The 22698-nt window shown below is 47.8% G+C and overlaps 3 protein-coding genes across 7 annotated transcripts in view; 1 reads left to right on the top strand and 2 right to left on the bottom strand.

The window, feature by feature from the left end:
- The first annotated feature begins 951 nt into the window (after nt 1–951).
- The window catches only part of LOC135379041 (uncharacterized), a 297822-nt gene continuing 276075 nt past the window's right edge, over nt 952–22698 (top strand). For 4 of the 5 annotated variants that reach the window (XM_064612291.1, XM_064612293.1, XM_064612294.1 and 1 more), the window contains exons 1-3: nt 952–1040; nt 20364–20430; nt 21054–21248. In XM_064612291.1, the coding sequence (XP_064468361.1) occupies nt 20409–20430; nt 21054–21248 (217 nt within the window). In that variant the 5' untranslated portion in view covers nt 952–1040; nt 20364–20408. Of the gene's footprint in view, nt 1041–1562; nt 1686–20363; nt 20431–21053; nt 21249–22698 lie in introns of all 5 variants that reach the window. The other variant, XM_064612292.1, reaches the window with a different exon arrangement.
- Nucleotides 7124–11309, bottom strand: LOC135394440 (uncharacterized). The gene is made up of 2 exons (XM_064625183.1): nt 7895–11309; nt 7124–7578 (listed from the first exon to the last, which is right to left on the bottom strand). Exons 1-2 carry the CDS (start codon nt 11307–11309, stop codon nt 7124–7126), a joined length of 3870 nt encoding a protein of 1289 aa, XP_064481253.1.
- On the bottom strand, nt 19118–19615 carry LOC135394453 (uncharacterized). Its single transcript, XM_064625189.1, has one exon. The coding sequence runs from the start codon at nt 19613–19615 to the stop codon at nt 19118–19120; it is 498 nt and encodes a 165-aa protein (XP_064481259.1).

Raw genomic sequence — 22698 nt, forward strand, 5'->3', positions numbered from 1 at the left:
CGGCCTTCTTGGGCCTCATCAGCAGTACGCAGGCAGGCAACGTTTGATCGGATGGCGTCAGAAGGTCACGTGGCACGTGATGCCTCCCGTCAGGGTGTCATAGGACACCTCTGAAAGCCCAGTGCAAAGCCAGTAGCTACAGATACAATTATAAACATGAGCGAACGCTCCATGACTGCACGTGAGGCATATGTTTACAAGTCAAGCGTGCCACAATCCCGGCTATTGACGGCCGTTTTGAGCTAGTTGGCTCTCATCGGCACAGCGTAGCAATGTAACGCGCTCATGGGTCGGTACGAACACTGTGCCTCTGCAAGACATCACTATTCCAGGGTGTTAGCAACACCTCTGCAGGCCGCTGTGCAAAGCCAGTAGGTACAGATACAAATATAAAAATAAGCGAATGCTCCATGACTGCACGTGAGGCTTATGTTTACAAGTCCAGCGTGCCAAAATCCCGGCTGTGGACGGCCGCTTCGAGCTAGTTGGCTCTCATCGGCACAGCTTAGCGATGTGACACGCTCATGGGTTGGCAGGAACACTGTGCCTCTACAAGGCATCAGTGTTCCAGGGTGTTAGCAACACCTCTGGAGGCCGCTGTGCAAAGTCATTAAGTACAGATACAAATGTAAAAATGAGCGAATGCTCCATGACTGCACGTGAGGCATATGTTTACATGTCAAGCGTGCCACAATCCCGGCTGTGGACGGCCGTTGCGAGCAAGTTTGCTCTTTGCGGCACAGCGTAAAAAGAAATTTCTTCGATGGCGCCACCTGTTCACGAACTATTCAGTGAGGAATTTTCGTGAAACAATTCTCAGATGTTACTGGTAGAATCAGTGTCATATTTCTCTCTCAGCGCAAAAAGGAGCGTTCAAGAGGAAACTTGTCTCGCTTGCGGATAGACGACGCAATCGCTATACAGAGATAACGGCCGATATCGTCCGGAACGGCGTGCAAGGTACGAGACACTTGAAGAAGTGACGCGTTAGATGCAGTTGGACGCCAACACCAGTGTTTGTTAAAAGGCTGGAGATATATGTAAGTTAATTATTTTTTCATCCACCACCGGGTACCTGGGGCAGCCAGTACTTCCCTCTAAGTTACATGTAGTTCACTGTATACTGCGCTTGACAGAACGCTACAGAAACACCTCCTTATTTTTAGGGCACCTTGAGACGATCGGTTTCGTTTTTTCTCCTGCAAAACCTCTTCGTGTTGTGTTTTTTGTATCCCGTATGTTGTATCCACGTTGCTTAGCACATCACTGCGACGTGGGCAGCGTAGACGAACGCTGTGCTGCGTACGAGAATAATACTGAGTTTTAGTATATTGTAGGCTGGTGTGTTTGCGTACGTACGCGATAGCTCTATTTTTGTATTGCGCGTACGCAGAACCACCAACTCTATCCCTTACGCAGCGAATGCGATAGCGTACGATATACTAAAAGTCTCTATTCTGCCAGGACCGGTCGAGCGGAAATATATCCCAGACTAGTTAGGCGCTCATTGAGGTTCACAAGCTCCCAGACAATGAGCGTATTCTGCATAATTTTCTTCGCAGATTCAAGATTCTCAAGGTTCAAGGATCTCTCTTAACTTGAACTGCGTATTATCTGAAGCATCCAAAGTTGGGATTAGAGTTCGCGTGCAATCGGACGGCAGGCAAGGTCCATCGTTAAAACATGTAAGCAATGAACGATAAAAGCGTGGGCAAATCACGCGAGACACTACCCAAGCAGCACAACGTACTGAAAGTCGAGTGCAATAGGGGTGGACGGTATGTGTCTTATTAATGTTCTTTAGTCTGACCAGTTCGTTCAAGGTCTTCCACCTACCCGTCCACCCCTATTGCACTCGACTTTCAGTACATTGTGCTGCTTGGGTACCTGGAAGTTTATCAGTTCCGGATTATGGGCACATGTGTTCATCGTCTGCCCCACTTGATCGCGAGACAGGCGTCTGCAGCGTTGAAAGTATATGCTTTTGTTTCTTTTTTTTCGTTCCCATTGGGGAAGTTTCTCGAGGTGCATCTCCAGTAGACATTGTAGTCATTGACATTAAGATACTGCATCAACAACAACTTTATTTTGGCTTCGGAGAGTGGGGAGGTTCATCGCCACAGGCGATACTCTACTCCATTGCTGAAGATACTACATCGTTGCATTAGTGGATCAGCTAGAAAGGATCGAGAACCGTACTGTTCGATTTATCCTATCAATGTTCAGTAGAACACCGGCGTCCCCGGACGTCCCATAATTTGGCTCATCATTACGACCCGGATATTTAGGCACTAAAATGGGCGGAAATAGGCAGCCGTTTATATTCCGAGAAGCAAATAGACAAAATAGGCAGCAAAAATCAATAGCAATACAAGCAGTTTGTCACAGAAGTACGCATCACATCCTGTCTACTAACACGTATAGCTCTTCTCGAGCAAATACGGGCGCACTCAGATCTTGACTTGGAACAACAAGCGAACGGCTTCTGTGTCTGTTCAAGGCCAGTTTATTTCTCTGGGGCGCGCGCTGAGTTAATATCTCGGTTTCACACTAGTGACGTTTTTCGCGTAAATGAAATGCGTCCCTGTTGGGACCGCATTTTTGCTCGGTGATCACCTGTGAGAAAAAAAAAACTAACAAAAAAATTAGCAAATATCTGGAACACAGTGCCAGATATTTGCATGCTTTTTAATGTTTTCTGTTGTTTTTTCGCGCTTTTCACAGTCTCCACTCGAGTTCATGTGGGACGTATACACTGTCGTGTTTCCTCGCGAGTAGCGTGTTTTCACACGTCTGGAAGTCCGTGTCTTCTCAGACAACAGAGCTTTCTACTCCGTGTCATATCGAAATTTCTAGTGGGTAAAACAGGATCCAGCATTGGGGCTCAAGGCTGCTGCTAACAGTGCCCGAGTCCGTGTGGCCGCACAGTGGAGACTACCGCGTGTTCGTGTATTTCCCACAACACCCCGTCTGGATAGATTTTGTATCGCTACCGTTCCTCAAGCATTTCACGACGGTGCAATTTTGTCAGTTCTCCACTTCAAGTACAGCTTGGGACAAAAGTTTGCCGAACACGGGGGTGTCGGACTTTTGTCGGGGCGATACCCTAACGCAAACAGGAGTGGGCACATATGCTGAGGGATGGATAGAATGGACAGTCATCCGTTGCTTGTACGACATCTTTCTGTTAGCTAGCAGAGGGCCGCACACATGATGAAATACGCTACTGCCCATTAAGCTGCTACAGCGTCTTCAACACCTTCACATATGATGCTAGATGATATCTCTAAGATATATTTCTTGGAGGCATCTGAAACAACAAAGTGAGTTAGCAAGCTAGTTTTAGCAAGGGATAATACATTATATGTCACATGAAATGTGCCAAAACTTGTCCATCACAGGTTAGCCAGACTCCCCGCGTATGCTGTTACTTGCGGTCCAATGACGCTTGTTTTTGTTTTGTTACCAGCCATATATAACGCAATAAGATCAATTAACTGTAATAACTTGGGCTACAGCAAGAGTGTCAGTAAGGGATTACCTGAAGAGGGTGAGAACAATGCACATTGAATTATATATCTGCAATTATTTACATTCTATGAATATTTCTTCCACACTCGGGAAAAATATGCATGACCCGAACTGAGTTATTATGAATTAATAACCAATAAAGGAAGGTCTGTATCTTTAGCGCACCGGTACTCTGAGACACGAAGAATCGTTTTGATCCACGGAATTTTAGGTGAGAATCATGTGGCTGCAGTGTATGACGTCATATAATTGGTGTCATGGATGACGTAGTTGCATGGGTGAATTGTGTGCTCAATCCGTTTCGCAGGAAATACAAGTCAGTAAAAGCTGCTAAGTTGAAATGAGAACATGTGTTCCTTTCGGCCACCTGATATCGTAGCCGTTCGATAGATCGTACGCAAAAAATCGTAAAATAACCTCATTTTTACTTTATTCTGTGCATTGCGCATCTTAAGAGACACGTCATTATTTCACCCTCAATGTCAGGGGGCCGAAAGTACACACTGTCGTCTCTTACATCCTCGAAAAAGATTAAGGCGTAGGGAAGTGACAGTCTTGGGTCGGCGCTGATAGAGTGCCTTTGCCAGTCATAAATGCTCCACGGTGAGGGAGCCACTTGTGGAGCCCTCCCAGTGCAAGCCAGCAAGTACATATACAAATGGAAAATAGCCGAAGCTCTCTACCGTCACGTTGAGCATATGTTTGTAATTTGATCGTGCACCCTCAGCCGAGGACAGCTGTTTTGTTCTACTTGGAGCTCTTCAGCCCGGCGTAGGGAAGTGACACGATCTTGGGTCGGCCCTGATAGTGTGCCTCGGCGAGGCATCAATGTTCCACGGTGACGGCTCCACGTGTGGAGGCCGCAGTGCAAGCCAGCAACTACATATACAAATGGAAAATAGCCGAAGCTCTACCTTCACGTCGAGCATATTTATGTAATTTGATCGTGCACTCCCAGCCGAGGACAGCTGTTTTGTTCTACTTGGAGCTCTTCAGCCCGGCGTAGGGAAGTGGCACGATCTTGCGTCGGCCCTGATAGTGTGCCTCGGCGAGGCATCAATGTTCAACGGTGACGGCGCCGCCTGTGGAGGCCGCAGTGCAAGCCAGCAACTACATATGCAAATGGGAAATAGCCGAAGCTCTACCTTCACGTTGAGCATATGTATGTAATTTGATCGTGCACTCTCAGCCGAGGACAGCTGTTTTGTTCTACTTGGAGCTCCTCAGCCCGGCGTAGGGAAGTGACACGATCTTGGGTCGGCCATGATAGTGTGCCTCGGCGAGGCATCAATGTTCCACGGTGACGCGCCACCCGTGGAGGCCGCAGTGCAAGCCAGCAACTACATATACAAATGGAAAATAGCCGAAGATCTCTACCTTCACGTTGAGCATATGTTTGTAATTTGATCGTGCACTCTCAGCCGAGGACAGCTGTTTCGTTCTACTTAGAGCTCCTCAGCCCGGCGTAGGGAAGTGATATCATCTTGGGTCGACCCTGATAGTGTGCCTCGGCGAGGCATCAATGTTCCACGGTGACGGCGCCACCTGTGGGGGCCGCAGTGCAAGCCAGTGAATTATAACGAAGGGGCGAAAAAGCCATTAAAGAAACAAGTAAATGACGCTAGACGTATTTGAAATTAAAAATTACAGATTAAGATGCCTTCTATGGCTGCACGCAGAGAAACAGATACTCATGGAACGATGCGATAGCACCAGAGGACATGTGTTTCGCCGTGTTTGCGGCTCATCAGCTCTGGGTAGCTGCGCATCGTTCGGAATTGGCAAACCAGAGGTCGCTCAGCGAGCGATATACACCTGAGAGGGTGACTGAGCTTTCCTCCATGCCACAGTGCAAGCCAGTGAATTATAACGAAGGGGGGAAAGCCATTAAAGAAACAAGTAAATGACACAAGACGTATTTGAAATTAAACATTACAGATTAAGATGGCTTCTATGGCTGCACGCAGAGAAACATATACTCATATAACTATGCGACAACACCAGAGGACACGTGTTAATAGGGTTTTATTACCCAGCGTAAACCTGGGCCGAGCATACCCGATAGACACATACAAATAGTAGAAGAAAACACAAACACACATACAGCCGTAATTACGCGACAGATATATCAGTCCGCGTGCAAGGTAACCGCTTTCACAAACATTCAGAACGAAGCCAGTAAGGGTAACATAACAATCACGGCATTCGGAAGGGCAGTTGGACAACTAAATGCTGGCTAATCGCAATGCTCCTCAATGCCACAGTGCAAGCCAGTGAATTATAATGAAGGGGAAAGAAGCCATTAAAGAAACAAGTAAATGACACTAGACGTATTTGAAACTAAAAAAAAAACAGATTAAGATGGCTTCTATGGCTGCACACAGAGAAACAGATACTCATGGAACGACGCGATAGCACCAGAGGACACGTGTTTCGCCGTGTTTGCGGCTCGTCAGCTCTGGGTAGGTGCGGATCGTTCGGGATTGGCAAACCAGGGGTCGTCCAGCGAGCGATATACACTTGGGAGGGTGACTGAGCACTCCTTAATGCCACAGTGCAAGCCAGTGAATTATAATGAAGGGGAAAAAAGCCATTAAAGAAACAAGTAAATGACACTAGTCGTATTTGAAATTGAAAAGTTACAGATTAAGATGGCTTCTATGGCTGCACGCAGAGAGACAGATACTCATGGAACGATGCGACAGCACCAGAGGACACGTGTTTCGCCGTGTTTGCGGCTCGTCAGCTCTGGGTGGCTGCGCATCGTTCGGAATTGGCAAACCAGGGGTCGCTCAGTGAGCGATATACACCTGGGAGGGTGAGTATGCACTCCTCCATGCCACAGTGCAAGCAAGTGAATTATAATGAAGGGGAAAAAGCCATTAAAAAAACAAGTAAATAACACTAGACGTATCTGAAATTAAAAATTACAGATTAAGATGACTTCTATGGCTGCACGCAGAGAAACATATGCTCATGGAACGATCCGACAGTGCCAGAGGACACGTGTTTCGCCGTGTTTGTCGCTCGTCAGCTCTGGGTAGCTGCGCATCGTTCGGAGTTGGTAAACGAGGGGTCTTCTTCGTTCCATCGTCGTTACGGTCGTTACAAGCTAACGAGTGGCAGGAAATTTAAAAAGGTGGGCACGTGACACATCAGGAGAAGAATGACAGGGCGATACGGAGGATAGGTAGTTCTTTTGTTGGATATCTATATTTTTTTTTTTACAAAAATGTACAATAGGTGGCGGTTACATAATAGTTTGTTTAAGTGAACACAGAGGGAGCTATGCGGCGATACCTAACACATGCCCCCCAAAAAGATAATCGAGCTTGTCAAGTATTTTTTTTTTGTAACAAAACAGGCATATACACGCACACACAAGACTTGACCAGCGATGATTTCGGTCAGTTCACTTCTGGAAAAAGGTCGGGTGAAATGTTCATTTGTGGTTGGTCGTGGAAGGGCTTTAAAAATTGTACGTGGACTACCTTAGTAGTGGGATTGGCCTGGTTTGCAGTTGGCTTCGATATTTCGTACCAAACAGTCCCGATATGTCTCAGTACCTTGTATGGGCCTTTAAAGATTGGTGTCAACTTGTGATCGGAAGCTTGAGGCCAATCGTAGAGGACAAGGTCGCCGGCACTGAACTTTCTGTCAACACGGCGTGCGGCGAACCTTGCTTTGCTTGCGTTGTGTGCTTTCTCCAAATTGACTGATGCGGTTGCACGGGCAACTTCAGGTCGAGTTGGTTTTCACGTGTTTCATCTGAAGTCAGAGTTCCAAAAGAAAGCTCTTGTGGAAGTCGCGGTTGGTAGCCGTGAAGTAAGTAAAAGGGAGAAAGGCCAGTAGAGCTCTGAACTGCAGTGTTGATGGCTAAGAGCGCGTGAGGGAGAGCTTTGTCCCATGCCTTTGGGTTGGAGTAGGACAGTTTCTTGAGCATTGTTACGAGTGTGGCATTGGCCCTTTCCACTAGTCCATTGGCTTGTGGCGTATATGGTGGTGATAAACGGTGCTGAATGCCGTACTTATTGAAGAACTGCTCAGCTGAGCATGAAACAAAAGCAGGTCCATTGTCTGATATGTAGACACATGGAGGTCCGAAACGTAGATGTGATGTCCTCCTCGATTATGTCGATTACGGATGCTGAAGAAAGAGAGCACGTGGCTCGTGCGAGCAAATATCTCGTAGCGTGGTCAATTTGCACAAAAAGGTGGGTATTCCCGGCGTCAGTCTTCGGCAAGGAAACGATGTGATCACCGGACACACATTCCCACGGTGTGTGCGGAATTGGAAGACCTCCAAGTTTACCGCTAGCGAGTGTCGTTCGGCGATTTGTGCGTTGGCACAGATCGCACCCACGGGTGTACGCACGGACATCTTGTCTTACACTGGACCACCAGTACTTGGAACGCACTCTTTCGAGCGTTTTTGCGTCGCTGAGGTGGCCAGCGTCGTCGTGGCAAAGTCGTAGGACTGTTGAGCGTAATGCAAATGGAACTACAATTTGCTGTTTCTTGTGCCCTTCGAGGTTTGTGACGTGAAGCAGCACTGATTCAGAGACGTTGAAAGAATCGTGCACTTGTCTCAAATGGTGAGTGTCAGGCTGTTTGCTCAGCTTTTCAAAAATCTGGCGACAGTATTCGTCTGCCTGCTGAGCGCGGATGAGTTCTGAGTCTTGAGAGACAATCACTGCAAGGCAGGCTGTCTGTGGTTGCGGGAAGCGGGACAGGTGATCTGCAATGACGTTTTCCTTTCCTGCTCTGTGTACGGCAGTGAACTCAAACGCTGCAAGGTCTACGGTGTAGCGGGCAAACTTGCGGTTGATTTTTGCTTTGTTGACAACGTAAGCGATCGTGAAGTTGTCAGTGAGGAGTGTGAACTTGTGTCCGTGTAGATACAAACGAAACTTGTCCGTGACGGCCCAGTGAACTGCCGTACACTCTAGCTCGTTTATGTGGTACCTCTGTTCCGGGTCCTTGAGTGATCTGCTCGCGTACTCGATGACGCGTCTTGCGTTTCCCTGGGTTTGCGACAAGCAAGCTCCGAGTCCTTTGTGTGAAGCGTCTGTCTCGACAAAAGTTGGGCATCCTTGCTTGAAGAATGCAAGCAACGGCGGCGATGTGATCATTGCCTTGAGTGTGTCGAAGGCACTTTGTTGTTTTGCGTCGAGGACGATGTGAGGCTGTGTAGTCAAGTCATCGCTTTCATTTGTTTTGCGGCCTTTCGTTTTGAGAAGCTCAGTGAGCGGCTTGGCGATTGTTGCGAAGTGTTCGATGTGCTTTCGGAATGTGTTGGCGAATCCCAGAAAACTTCGTAGTTCAGGAAGAGATGTCAGTGTTGAGTAACGACTGACCGCTGCGGCACGCTCTGAGTCTGGAAGAATGCCCTCGGGCGTGATGACCCTTCCTAGCAGGTTTATGGTTGACGATGCAAATATACATTTGCCTGGTGAGAGGGTGAAACCCATGGTACGAGTAGCGAGGAAAATCTCACGGAGGCAGTGGATGTGCTGTTCAAAACTGTCGTGCGCACAGGCGATGTCGTCTACATAGGTTACAACTCCCAACTTGCGGAGGCGTGCATAAGCCATTTTTATAGCTCTCGTCATAGTTGGTGGACCGTTCTTTAATCCAAAAGGCATTCGTAAGAATTCATCATGATGGTCCTGTGTGACGAAGGCGGTTTTGTGCACATCTTCTTCTTTGACTTTGGTGGTGAAGAAGGCGCTTTTGATGTCCATGTTAGACATAAAGCGGCATCCAGCGATTGTTGAGAGTACGTCATCCATGCAGTCCACGGGCTGTGGGTCAGCAATGGTGATTGGATTTATGGTGCGGGAGTAGTCAACAACTAGACGTCTCGGAGTGGTTTCGTGAAATGGTTGTTCTACGATGAAGGCTGGTGATGCATAAGCAGATGTCGAAGGACGACAGATGCCTTGCTGTCTCCAGATGTTCACTTGGTCAGAGGAGAACTGGCGGTCAGGTTGTGATAGGCGATACGGTTGGCATCGAACTGGTCGATCGTGGGAGAGGTTGATGTCCAGCTCGACATATGGACAGTAGCCTACGTTTGTCGTTAGTGAGAAAATGTCCGCAAATTCGTCGACTAGCGAACCTACTTGCTCCTCTTGTTCACTTGACAGAGACTTTGAAATGGAAACTTTGTTACGAATAGACATGTCCATATGTGTAGTTTGCTCGATGTGTGAAGTCGGTTGAGGTGAACAATCCTGAGACGATGAAATTGCGTTGGCTTTGCTAGGAGCAAAAGACGAAATGCTGTAGGGTGGATTGTCGCTGACGTCATGTGTGCGGCTGAAATTCTCCGGTTGGAAGACACAGTTGATGCTAAGCGAGGCGGGCTTGATACACTGGTATTCCTGTATCGACGATGGCGTGGATATACACAAACTGCCGTCTGGTTCAAAGATGTAGCGGGCGTGAACAAACGACTTCCAGTCGTTTCCTAGAATAAGCGCGACAGGTAGTTTTTTACACAGTCCGACACGTGGCATGACGTAGTCAATGTTTCCGACCTTGATGCGGAGCGTTATCCATCCCGATGGCGTAGTGTTGCCTCCGGCTGTTTCCAATGGCCCATTCTGCCGCTCATGTATAGGGATTTCTGATGGGGCCATGCATTCACGAATCAGTGTCACTTGTGATCCAGGGTCACAGAGAGCATCGATAGTCGTTGAGCCGTTGATGATGGCGTTCACAATCGGCATATGAGCACAGTCTGCGAAAACACAGTTCACTACGTTGGAGTTTGGTTGCTTCGAAGTCTCTTTTGTTTCGCGGTGTGGCTGACGCTGAAAAGCCGTCTTTGACTGCGGTGGTGTCTTGGACTGCTGATTGCTGCTGTTGATGTCGTGTGTGTCGTCTCTGTCTTTGTTGTAACGCTGTGGCGGGTGTCGTGGAGATTCTCTTTGTATGTCTGGCGTTGCGACTATTGCAGTGCCTGGCTGCGGAGCTGGAAGATGGCACTGGTAGGAAATGTGTCCTCTTTTGCCGCATCTCCAACAAGAAAGATTTTCAGGGCGATCGCCAAAAGTAGGATTATACTTCTGTAGATACGGTGCGTGCGTCGTTTGGCTGGAACGTGATGGCTGCGGACGATTTTGATTGCGTGTAATCTCTGGCTTGCTTTCTTGTTGATCAACTTGCCGAATTGAGTCCAGTGAAGCTGCTCGGTCAACGAGTTGTGTTACAGATGAATACGTGTGGGACGCAAGGGGGATTGCCCACACGTTGTCCTTAATGTCTCCAATTATCATGGATATGCGTTCCTCAGCTGTGAGCGGGTGTGGCGACATTTCTAGTAATGCGTCCTTCTCAAAAATGTATTGTACAATTGTCTCATTGCGTCTGAGCGTCCTCTTCGCTTGAATGTCGATAAAATCCTCCATTGAAAGGCGGCGCTTGAAACGTTCGAGGAAAGCAGATTTCCACACCGCCCAGTCGCTGTGTTGTTTTCCGCACGTTTTTTGCCAGTTAGCAGCAAGCCCAGAGAGTCTTGAAACTGCGTTCAAAAGTGTAAGGTTCGGCGACCAATTTGCTTGTGCTGCGACGCGCTCGACCTCGTTGGTCCATGTTTCCGGGTCGTCAAGTTTTTCCCCAGAAAACTTGGGCAGGGCTGCAGCGGTGTCAGGAGTTGAGGTGACTTGTATTGGTTTGCATTGCACCTCGGCGAGTTGTTGTACGGTGATAGCTAACTGAGAAACAACGGCAGTAAGCCCCTCAAGAGTCGCTAGCTGCGGCGCGTGAGTCATGGTGTCAGTTTTCTCGTCCCCCCCCTCCCCCGGCGCGCAGAAATGGACCCGTCCTCCGCGGGCGACGCTTGTGCGGATTGCTCTATGGCGGCCAAAAGGCGGGAAACGAGAGTACTTTTGTTCCCTGATGTCTGGAGTTTACGTTGTTTTAGCTGTTCTTGGAGCGCTGACTTCGACAGTGCTTGCAATATGCTAATGTCCCTGATGGCGGGTTCCATGGCAGAAATATGGGTTCACGAATGAGAGTCTGTTGCGATGCATCGTGACAAAGAAGGTACATACGTTGCTGTCAAGTGGTGAGCGTTGCGGGCGGGCGAACGAGCGAGAAAAACGTTTTGGTCACGTTGCAATACACATCAAACTTCTTGTGGTGGCGTTTTCGTTGCGGCGATGATGTCGGGGTTGCTTGGAAAACCGGGTGGTTTTCGCACTGCACAGTTACGTGGCAGTCGGCTGCGCCATGTTGGATATCTATATTTTTTTTACAAAAATGTACAATAGGTGGCGGTTACATAATAGTTTGTTTAAGTGAACACAGAGGGAGCTATGCGGCGATACCTAACACTTTAAGTTCCTAACTGTTGACAGTACACAGGGATCTTCATTGATTGCCGTCCGGTCTACTGTCAACAGTTAGAAACTTAAACAATTAGCTATCCTCCGTCTCGCCCTGTTCTTCTTCTGTTTCAGATATGGCTGGAGCACATCCCCGCACTACGGACAATGCTACGAAAAAAACCGATAGATGACTTCGCCTTACATGGACTATTGATGAAGAAACAGGGCCACGAGAACAACTACACCTCAAACGACGACTTCCCGAGGAGGCCACCTAAGCCTCCCAGACACGATGACCTAAACCCCGGACTCCCAGATAATGATTTTACCATGAACGACGTCTCTGGAAGAAAGACGATGACCTTCAGCTGACTTCAGAAGATCCCGGAACGTCAGTGCAATGACACCACACCGGACAGCGTCAAACGAACCTTCCAGAACGTGACTCATCGACGAACGTCAGGTGGCGGGAATACACAAGATTACGTCAGCAAGCTGCATCCATAAAGGCCGTGGACAGTCTTGTTGCCTCTTTTGTCCCGAAGAAGTAGGAGCTTCCCTTCGAAACGTCGACTCTTCCCCATTTCCTAAATAATGTTTTAATTAAGTAAAATACTCAAATCCGTCGCTGTGTCCCCTTCCCTTTCGCTAATATTCCACGTCGCGGCTGTTTGATTTTTCATCTTCTGCAATTTATATATATATATCTTGAAAAGTTGGAGTTGGATCGGACGGCTACGTAATTATAGTTGAAATAAATGGGAGACAGAAGACGAAAGTAGGGGAAGTAACAAAAAAGGGGTTTATTAAAACTTAAAAATCATAAAAGTTAGGGAGGATGTCTACGTTACGGCGGAAGCTCCGCCTTCTTCGGGACAAAAGAGCTAAATTTAGCTCATTTAGCTCTTTTGTCCCGAAGAAGGCGGAGCTTCCGCCGTAACGTAGACATCCTCCCTCACTTTTATGATTTTTAAGTTTTAATAAACCCCTTTTTTGTTACTTCCCCTACTTTCGTCTTCTGTCTCCCATTTATTTCAACTATATGTATATATATATATATATATATATATATATATATATATATATATATAGTGTCACGAAGCTAAATGGGCTGGCGAGTCGTCGAATAAACAACAAACGGTTTATTAAACTACTTGGTAGCAAAAACACAAGAGTGATAGCTCCCTGAACACAACTGAGTGCAAAGAATGAATGCTCTAGCCTGGAGCGCACAAGCATTTAAGCGTCGCGCCGAAAAGTCTAGAAACAGCACGTGCGTTTGCCAGAGAGCAGGCGATGTGTCTGGAAGCTTCCTGCTTCTTCTTCAGCACGCGCCGGGATGATGGCGGTGGTGGTGATGGTGAAAGGGCTTCCCGGTTGTCGGTCACACGTAGGTGGGCAACGTCACGACTGACGCCCTGGGGGAATGTGCGTCTTGGGCCGACTTCTAAGGGAACTGTACCGACATATGTCTGAAAGCGTCTGAGGAAAAACCCCAGACAGCACAGCCGGCACCGGGATTCGAACCCGGGTACCTCCCAGTCTCGACTCGTCCAGTCTCGCCGGGATGAGATGTACCGTATTGCGCCTGCTTGGTTAGTTTCCCGAAGATGATTCGTGGCATTGCCCCCACCGTAGACGTGGTATCGTCTCGATGCCGGTTTTTTTTTTGTTTGTCATGTTGTCTCCTTCCGGCTAGTCTTCAGCGCTACCTGCTGTAGTACGGCTTGAGTCGACCGACGTGAACTATTTTAGTCCTCGGGGGTCGTCGAGAGGAAGTGCTGCCCTCGGGTCCCACTTCGTAATCCAGGTCTCCAATGCGTCGAAGTAATTTGTAGGGATCGAAGTAGCGCTTGAGTAGCTTCTCGCTAAAGTCGCGTCGTAGAATGGGTGTCCAAACCCATACTATGTCGCCTGGACTGAAGCGTACGTCTCGTCGGTGAAATTGTATCTTCTTTCATCGACGCGTTGCTGTTGACCAATGCCTAGTCTGGCCAGCTTGCGGGCTTCTTCTGCTCGCTGTGCGAAGTCTAGAGCGTCGTTTTCCTCATCACTGGGTCGTGGGGCAGCATCGCTTTCATCATAGTCGATGCGTCATGGCCGTGCGGAAGGCGGAACGGTGTGAATCCTGTTGTTTGCTGGACAGCCGTGTTATAGGCGAACGTGACGTAAGGCAGTATTTCGTCCCATGTCTGGTGCTTGACGTCGACGTACATCGGAATCATGTCGGCGGATGGTACGCCGTTGTCCTGCGGTAGTCGGTGTGGCTGAGTCGAAGGATTTCTTGTGTTAGCCTGCTTGTAAGTGCCGTTTCCCAATCCCTATGATTAAGGCCGTCGGAGCTCCGTGCCGTAGTACGATGTTCTCGATGAAGAACTTCGCCACTTCTGTTGCCGTCCCATGTGGAAGTGCCTTAGTCTCGGCATAACGTGTCAGGCAGTCGGTGGCGACGATTATCCAACGACTTCCGGAAGACGAACGTGGGAAGGGCCCGAGAAGATCCATCCCAATCTGCTCGAACGGCGCCGACGGCGGTGCGATTGGCTGAAGTTATCCAGAAGGTCGTACCGGCGGCGTTTTTCATAGTTGGCATTCCCGGCACGCCTTACGTAGTGGTGGACGGTCTTGGCCAGTTTTGGCCAGTAGTACTTTTTCTCTTATACTGGCCAGTGTCCGGCTGTATCCCAAATGACCTGATGACGGTTCGTTGTGGCAGGATTCAAGAATCTCGAGGTGCATCTCTCCGGGCACAACGTGAAACCACGTAGTGCCTTGTGGTGCGTGGTTTTCTTTGTAGAGGACACCGTTACGTAGGGAAAAACTTGAGAGTGATCTTCTGAAGATGGCAGGAACATTGGCGGCGCGGCCCTGCAGATAGTCGACGAGTGTCTTCAATTCGGGGTCGTTGTACGGCTTGCGAGACATGGTACTCGCGGTCATTAGACCGAGGAAGGCGTCGTCGTCCTCGTGACCGTTGTCCAGTCGCTGGAGTGGTGCGTCGTTGTGTTTTCTTCCTGACTTGTACATGTTGGTTACATCATACTGCTGTAATCAGAGGCTCCATGTCGCTAGGCGTCCTGAGAGGTCCCTTTAACTAGCCAGCCTGCACAGAGAATGGTGGTCTGTTACCACCTTGAACGACCGTCCGTACTGGTAGGGACGCAACTTCGTGATGGCCCATATGAGTGCAAGGCACTCTTTTTCGATCGTCGAATAGTTCTTCTCTGCCTTGGTTAGCCTTCTGCTTGTGTAAGCGATGACACGTTCGACGCCGTCATGAAGTTGAACGAGCACCGCTCCTAGACCATCGTTGCTTGCGTCGGTGTGTATCTCGCTTTCGGCGTTTGGATCGAAGTGGCCAAGCACGGGTGCGGTCTGTAGACGCGTCTTCAATTCATCAAACGCCTGTTGCTGAGCTTCACTCCAGATAAACGTGGATTCGTCCTTTGTGAGGGCATTCAGGGGTGACGCAATTCTTGAAAAGTTCGGAATGAACCGACGGTAGCAGGCGCAAAGACCAAGAAATCTTCGAACGTCTTTCACGTTAGAATGAACTGGGTAATTTGCGATGGCCACTGTCTTCTCGGGGTCGGGGCGTACGCCGTCGCTGCTTACGAGATGGCCATGAAATCTGAGTTCCTCGTAGCCGAATCGACACTTCAGAGGCTTCAACATCAGCCCTGCAGTTCTGATAGCCTCGAGGATTTGCTTTAGCCTGTCAACATGTTCTTCGAAAGTTCTTGCGAAGACGACAACATCGTCGAGGTACACGAGGCAGGTTTGCCACTTCAACCCGGCGAGAACTGTATCCATAACTCGCTGGAACGTCGCTGGTGCTGTGCGAAGGCCGAAAGGCATAACCTTGAATTCGAAGAGTCCATCCGGAGTGACGAAGGCAGTCTTCTCACGGTTCCGTTCGTCGACTTCGATTTGCAGTACCCTGTCTTGAGGTCCATGGAAGAGAAAAATTTAGCGTTTTGAAGGCGATCGAGCGTGTCGTCGATGCACGGTAACGGGTTGTCGTCCTTCTTTGTTATCTCACAGAGTTTCCGGTAGTCGACGCCCAGAACCCTCAGTGTTCCGTCCTTCTTCTTCACTAATACCACCGCCGATGCCCACAGACTGGTCGAAGGCTGGATAATGTCATCTCTTAGCATCTCTTCTACTTTCGTTCGGATCGTTTCTCGCTCTTTGCAGGAGACCCGGTACGGCATGCGGTGAATTGGACGGGCGTTTTCGTCGACGATGATGCGGTGCTTCGCAATGGGCGTTTGTCTTACTTTCCACCATGCAGCCAAACAGTCACTGAAATTGTTGAAGTGCAGAAGTGTTTGCTTTTCAGTTGTATTGAGTTGACGGTTTACGTCGAAGTGTCCGGCCTCGTGTTCCGCGGTGACCGCGATGCGAGCAGTGTCCATCAGGCAAACATGCCGTAGTGATGTATTGGTCTACCATGACGGCTGTCTTCGTGCCGTTTGCGAGGCGCTGTGGCGCCGGGCGAAAATTTGTGACCAGGAGTTCGACTATTCTGTTTCTTACGGACACAATTCTTCCTCTTGCTATCCGAATTCCTCGTTCGAGGGGAAGTTGCGCGTTGCTTTCAGCCAATAAACAGCCAGTTAGTGCTCTGTCGCACGTGGCGGTCACAAGGGCTGACGACAAGGGAGGCAGGTTGACGTGATGAGTCGTCACGGCTGTTACGTCCATGTTTGCGCGCTTCTCCGGGGTTATTCGTATCAGCCACGCGTTATCGTCGTCTTCCCCTTCTGTCGTCTCTAAGGAAATTACTCCGTTGGTGAAGTCGATGACTGCCTCATTTTCTAGAAGAAAGTCAATTCCGCGTATTACATCCCGTTTGCAGTTCGGGTGGACGGCGAAGTTGACGGCATACTCGATGTCACGCACCAGTATGACTGCCGTGCATAGGCCAGTCGGTGTTACAACGTGTCGACCAGCAGTCCCGATGTCAGGCTCATCCCTCTTCGTTTGCACTTTGCGAAGCTTCTTAGCGAACGTAGCACCATGGTGGACTCCCGACTTCAGGCCGCTTTGCTACCACTGCGGAGAGGCCAACCATGTCTATCGCCGATGTCTCTACCGACGCTTTGACCTTCCCTGATTTTCCCCCGACGCCCCCCAACCCCAAAGTGGCAATATATATATATTCTGACCAAGACAGTGCCACTGCCGAAATATTGACCTTTTTCATTTAAGTTTTAATATCTGCCCATTAAATGAACTATAGTGTTTCTAGCTTCTCTAAAACATGTCCGCGTCTGTATGTATATGTATATATAGTATATCAAGAAGAATAAAAGATCAGAAGGCCGCGAAGTAAATACAGTTATGAAGAAATGAAAGGCAAACAACGAAAGTAGCGGAAGTAAAAAAGGGGGTGACTTAGATTTATTACAGTTTAAGCTATCAGAAATGTGCCGAGAGGGCATGATCAACGTTGCGGGGGAAGCGCGGCCTTCATCAGGACTAATAAATTAGCAGGGTGTCTTGAAGCTTTTGTACGTGTGTAGCATGACGTCACAGTCGGGGTTCACGCCGCCTGGCCGTCGTCAGTAGCTCAAACTCGGGAATGTTGTTGTGTAAAGTCCAGGCGTGATGTGATCGTTCTTGGGGTCGGAAGAGTGTCATGAGTCCAGCTGAAAAAAAAAAGGAAGCAGTACCTTATCTAAGCAGTTAAAGTCTTATTGTTGGAAATATACCAACAATATATATTTCTGTTAATGGTGGACTGGAATTTGTAGATAAGGCAAGATTCCCGTTGTTCTCTTGATCAATTGGAAACAAAGTTTGATTGAAGAAGATAAATTGAAACTTCGTTAACTGAATGGCCCGGTGTGGGGTATTAGTATAGAGTATCCCTCTATACTAATATCCCGCACGAAGACGGCATTTCGGCCGCACAAGCTGCTTTTTCGAAATACTCGAAAACCCCATATGATCGATGTGTCCTGTCCACGCTACTAAAATTGATTCTGAAAAACAAGGACTTCGTATGCAACGGCAAGCAATACTTACAAATCAACGGCAGCTATGAACATCCTAATGGCACGTAATTATGTAAATGTCCATGGGAGCTTTAGAAGAGAAGTTCTCGAATGAACGCGAACTAAAGCACTCTCCTTACAAGCGCTATATTGGTGACATTTATGATCTGACCACACTCAGAAGACGACCTGGTAGAATTGACACGTAATTTCAACCTGTCCCATCCCTCTATAAAGTTCACCCATTCCTGTCCAGCAACCACAAGTAACTTCCTGGATGTGCAGTGTGTAAGATTAACTAACTGATGGTGTTTTACTAGTGATCTTTATCGTGAGCCTACGAATTCCCAGCAGTATTTGTTATTCAACAGTTGCCACCCACGAGAAACAAAACTGACTATCCCCTGCTGCCAGGCTCTACGATACAAGAAAATCTGCTCAAGCGATGATGTCATGGGAAGAAATCTTAACCAACTAAAGGCAGCTTACATGATAGCTTAGTTCGCTCTCAAGTAACAGAACAAGAGGATTCACCAACTGGCTGCCATTCATGCAACGGCCATAGGTGTCAGAATCACAAACCAATGCTCAATCAGTTAAAGGCTCAATCAGTTAAGAACACACGCTCCAACTTTTCCGTCAAAATCAAAGCACATCTATTCTACAGCTCCTCTAACGTTGTCTACTTAATTCGGTGTAACGCCTGCCAAGCCAGACGAAAACGTCTTTTAGAACAACCACCGATCAGTCGTGAAAGAAAGAAAAAAAGAACAGAAAAAAGAAAAAAATAGAAAAAGAAATTTTCCAGTTTCCCGCCTTTTCAGCTAACCAAGCCCTTCAATTAACGAAGTTTAAATTGTTCTTCTTCAATGAAAATTTGCTTCTGATCGGTCACGACAACAACGGGAATATTACCCTATCTACAAATTCCAGTCTGCCATTAACGCAGACCCTGGTATATTGCCAACGTCCTCGTCAAGCCGACCGTCAGTGACGCTAAAATGATATATTGTTCAACTTTGATTCACAAAAACACTTGATATAAAATTGATATAAGATATGCCATCATCTAATTGTTTAGTCTCTAAATTAGTAATTACTCGTCCTTGCTATCAATACTGTATGCTTTCTCCGTTCTGATGTCACCTGGTTTTTGCTAAGAGAGGTTGCTGCCTGCTTGTCGGCGAACAACACTTGCGGTTTCCGTGTGAATTCTTGGGACCCCATTTCTTATGCGAAATGCTGAAGCTATAGCACCTCCCTTGCTGCATGACACATCGCCATGTATTCCGCTTCAACCGTTGACAGGGCGGGAGTTCGCTGCTTTTTGCAGCTCAATGAGAATGCAGAACCTGCCAACGTGATTGCGTATCCGCTGAAAGGCTTTCGGCCCGTCTTGTCTCCAACCCAATCCGCGTCGCAAAAAGCCTGTACGCTGTTTCCGCTTCGGCGGTAAAGCAGCCCATGATTGATTGTTTGCTTCATGTAGCGAAGGATGTGTTCTATTCCATTCCAGTGCTCCTCGCTCGGATTGTCGCTAAATTGGCTCATGTAGGCAGTCGCGAACGCTAGTTCCGGCCTTGTTCCGCCCGAGAGGTAATAGTGCCCCAACCGCTTGTCTGTACCTTCGTCCAAGCTCTCCGCTCTTTGGCACTTGCTTCCGGGATCCAGTGGTGAGGATGTCCTTTTTACGTTCGACATACCGAAAGCCTCCAAATTCCAGACCTCGCCCCGATCGATTTCCATCTCTTCGGGCCACTGAAGGCGTTCCTTGGGGGCCACCACTTCAGCTGCGTCAACGAAGTCAAGAATACGGTTCGATGATGGCTACTACGCGCCGGTAAAGATTTCTACGCTGCTGGCATCCAAGCCATCCTGAAACGCTTGGACAAGTGCATTAGTGTAGCTCAAGATCACGTTGAAAAATAAAACTAATTTCTCACATGTAAGTTCAGTTTACTTTTGCGAAAAATGAAAAGTCCAGGTTTGACTTGAACACCCCTTGTATATGTTCCAGCCTCAGAACATCGGTTCTCTCATCTTCAACAGTTGCCGCTGGTGTCATTCCCGTCGTATGAATGTGTGTATGGGGGAGAAAAATGTACGAGTGGAAGATGGATGAGAGAGTGTGGTTGACTTGTCCCTTCAGATGGCGCACCCCTTGAGGTCGCTGGGAAGGTGTGTTAGCTTAGCTCAGTAGGTAGAGCCCTGGACCGGTAATCCAGAAGATGTGGGTTGAGTCCTACAGCTGGCTAACCTTTTGAGTGACTTCCACCTTTCATCATAAATATTCCATTATGTTAATTTGAGTTCCTCATCGTGTCCGCTGTTTTAGTGTCGTCTCGTACTGAAGCAGATGTCACCTGTACGCTCAAAAACTACGCCCTGATTTATAAATTTAACCCCCAGAACAGAGTATTGTATGACATTTTCGATAGTCTGAGATGCAGGTGAAATGTTTTATTTTGTTCTCTGCTCTGTCTTTGCATTGCAGTCTCTACTCTTAGAAATTGTGGCCACTGTTCTCATCATCATCATCATGGCTGGAATCTTCACAGAATGTAAGAAACCTTAGTTCACAAAATCTTAATAGGTAATGCGTTTTGTTACGACGGTGAATTCATTTTTGTTTGTGGCCTCAGTGGATGACTTAGTGCGCCTACTGATGCCTAGGCCTATAGTAAGTCTTAAAAATATAACTCGACGGAACAACATAACGCATGTTGGAAACCCTGTAACCGTTATCTCGGGGCATGTCTGTGCCGACGAACTTGCACGAACACTTGCGCAAAAGGCCTACGGTTACGCGAATGCAAATTGTATAGCTGGCGGCGCAGCTCCTCGGGCTTCCTCTCTTCCCTACTGGCCGTGAAGCCAAGTCCTTCTTCACTTTCACAAACAAGACCGTATCTTCTCAGGGTGAGACTCACACGCTTTCGTAGGCACATCCATGACGATCTTCAAATGCCCCCTTATTTCTGCTTTGTGAGTGCACAGACACTTGGTTAAGTGGTTTCTACAAGCTCTTCACTCTCCCTTGCGCGAGTACAAACCGTTTTAGCGTATTGGAGCAGGCAGGAAGAGAGAACGAGGTCACTCTAAAGGGCGATGTTACACTGTATACTTTTGCTGTCCTTAAATTTATCGGGAGCATATATTGATTTCACTTTTTTAATATTATCAGCATCACAGACATTATCGGAGAACGAGAGTGCCACAAGCACAGAAGAACTACGCGGAAACGAGGAGCACATTACGATCGATGCTCATCCGGAACTGCAGCCAACAGTAGCTCACGAAACCAGGGCATTGGATACACCTGAGGATAACGTCACACATGTCACCGCATCTCCTGACGCCTCGCTGTCTGAGCCAACTAGTAAGTGGATTTGCTTAAATCTCATGTCACCATCCGTGGGACAGTTTTCGGAGCAAATGCCGGGGTGAGAGGGCACTATTTTTGTTGACAGCCGAGCAGAAGCTTCGGGGTGTGAGAAATATTTTATTTTCTGCATGGGGAGCTGCAGATAACGAGCAAGCAACGTCTTCCTTTGAGATGTAATTGTGTGTATTCCTGTTTCTGAATATCTGGAACAGCTGTACTTGCAAATAAATCTTCCTAACAAACTGAACATGGGACATTGCGAGAGCACATGGTATACTGCTCACTATTATCAGTCTGTATCTCTCAATGCCTTATGATTCTCAAATATGTTGCACATTACTATGCCTCTAAGCGATACGCGCCGTGTCATTTTTGGTCATTCGTCGACGGCTGCATAAACACTCAAGTATGAATGAAGTGAACACACGTCGAATTTTACCCGCAGTTAGGTTGTACAGGTTGGGACAAACATTTACGCAACACGCGAGCGACGTGCTGTTTCTTTCACTTCGGTGCGCACCCTAGCGACTGCCGGAAGCGGGTGAGTTCACTGTCTCGGAGTGGTGAAGTGAGCGTTGTCAGCGACACGCAGTGGTGGTTCCGGTGTCGCTTGGCTGAGCCTGGGAAGTGGAAGCTACCGCTGTGTGTTGCCAGCACTGCACCCTTCCGCCCCTCCGAAATAGTGGACACACCAGCTTCCGGCGGCCGCTAGGCTGTCGCGCCGAAGAAGTACGGTGCGCGCATGTTCCGCAAACTTCAGTCCCAACCTGTACACGGATATCAGGAAGCATTTTGTATCTTTCTCCTCTTGAAATGCAGTTCATGCTTAATGCACATGAAGAATGAATGCAGTGAGAAATGCGTTTCGTGATCATTTCACTTCTCGGGACAAAGAACAGTTTTCCGCTCCAATCAGATATGCAGAAATTACATCGTAACGCAGGATCAGGATGAAACCACACTGTAAAAAAAAATACCGTAGAATTTTCGTATCTCCTAATGACAGCTATGTTGCCAGACTTTTCCCGTTAAAGTAACAGTCACTTTAGAAGAAGTAATGCCGTTAAATTTACGATAATTTTGATGTAGCCTGAATGCTGTTTTTCACCGGCTAAAATTACGGTGTCGTACGAAAAATGTAGCCGTAAAATTTACATGAATTTTAACGGCAGCTATGTTGCCAGATCCTTCCCGTACTGTAGGACATGTAATTGTGTATGCCTTCCTTCAATGCAGTTGCAAGTCATGCAGTATTGTATGACAGAAGTCATAGAGCACAGTATCGACCATAATTGTACATACAGAGAAAGGGTGAAAAAATCCGAAAGTCTGGTTGAAAGTTTGGAAAGGTTGAAACTCTGTTCGATCTGCAGCGATCAAAACAACATTTTAGATTTGCAGTGTCCCATACATTAAGTGTACCTGCTTACCAATTAAAACGGTC

This window comes from Ornithodoros turicata, chromosome 1 (genome assembly GCF_037126465.1).
Source record: "Ornithodoros turicata isolate Travis chromosome 1, ASM3712646v1, whole genome shotgun sequence".
Classification (NCBI taxonomy): Eukaryota; Metazoa; Arthropoda; class Arachnida; order Ixodida; family Argasidae; genus Ornithodoros; species Ornithodoros turicata.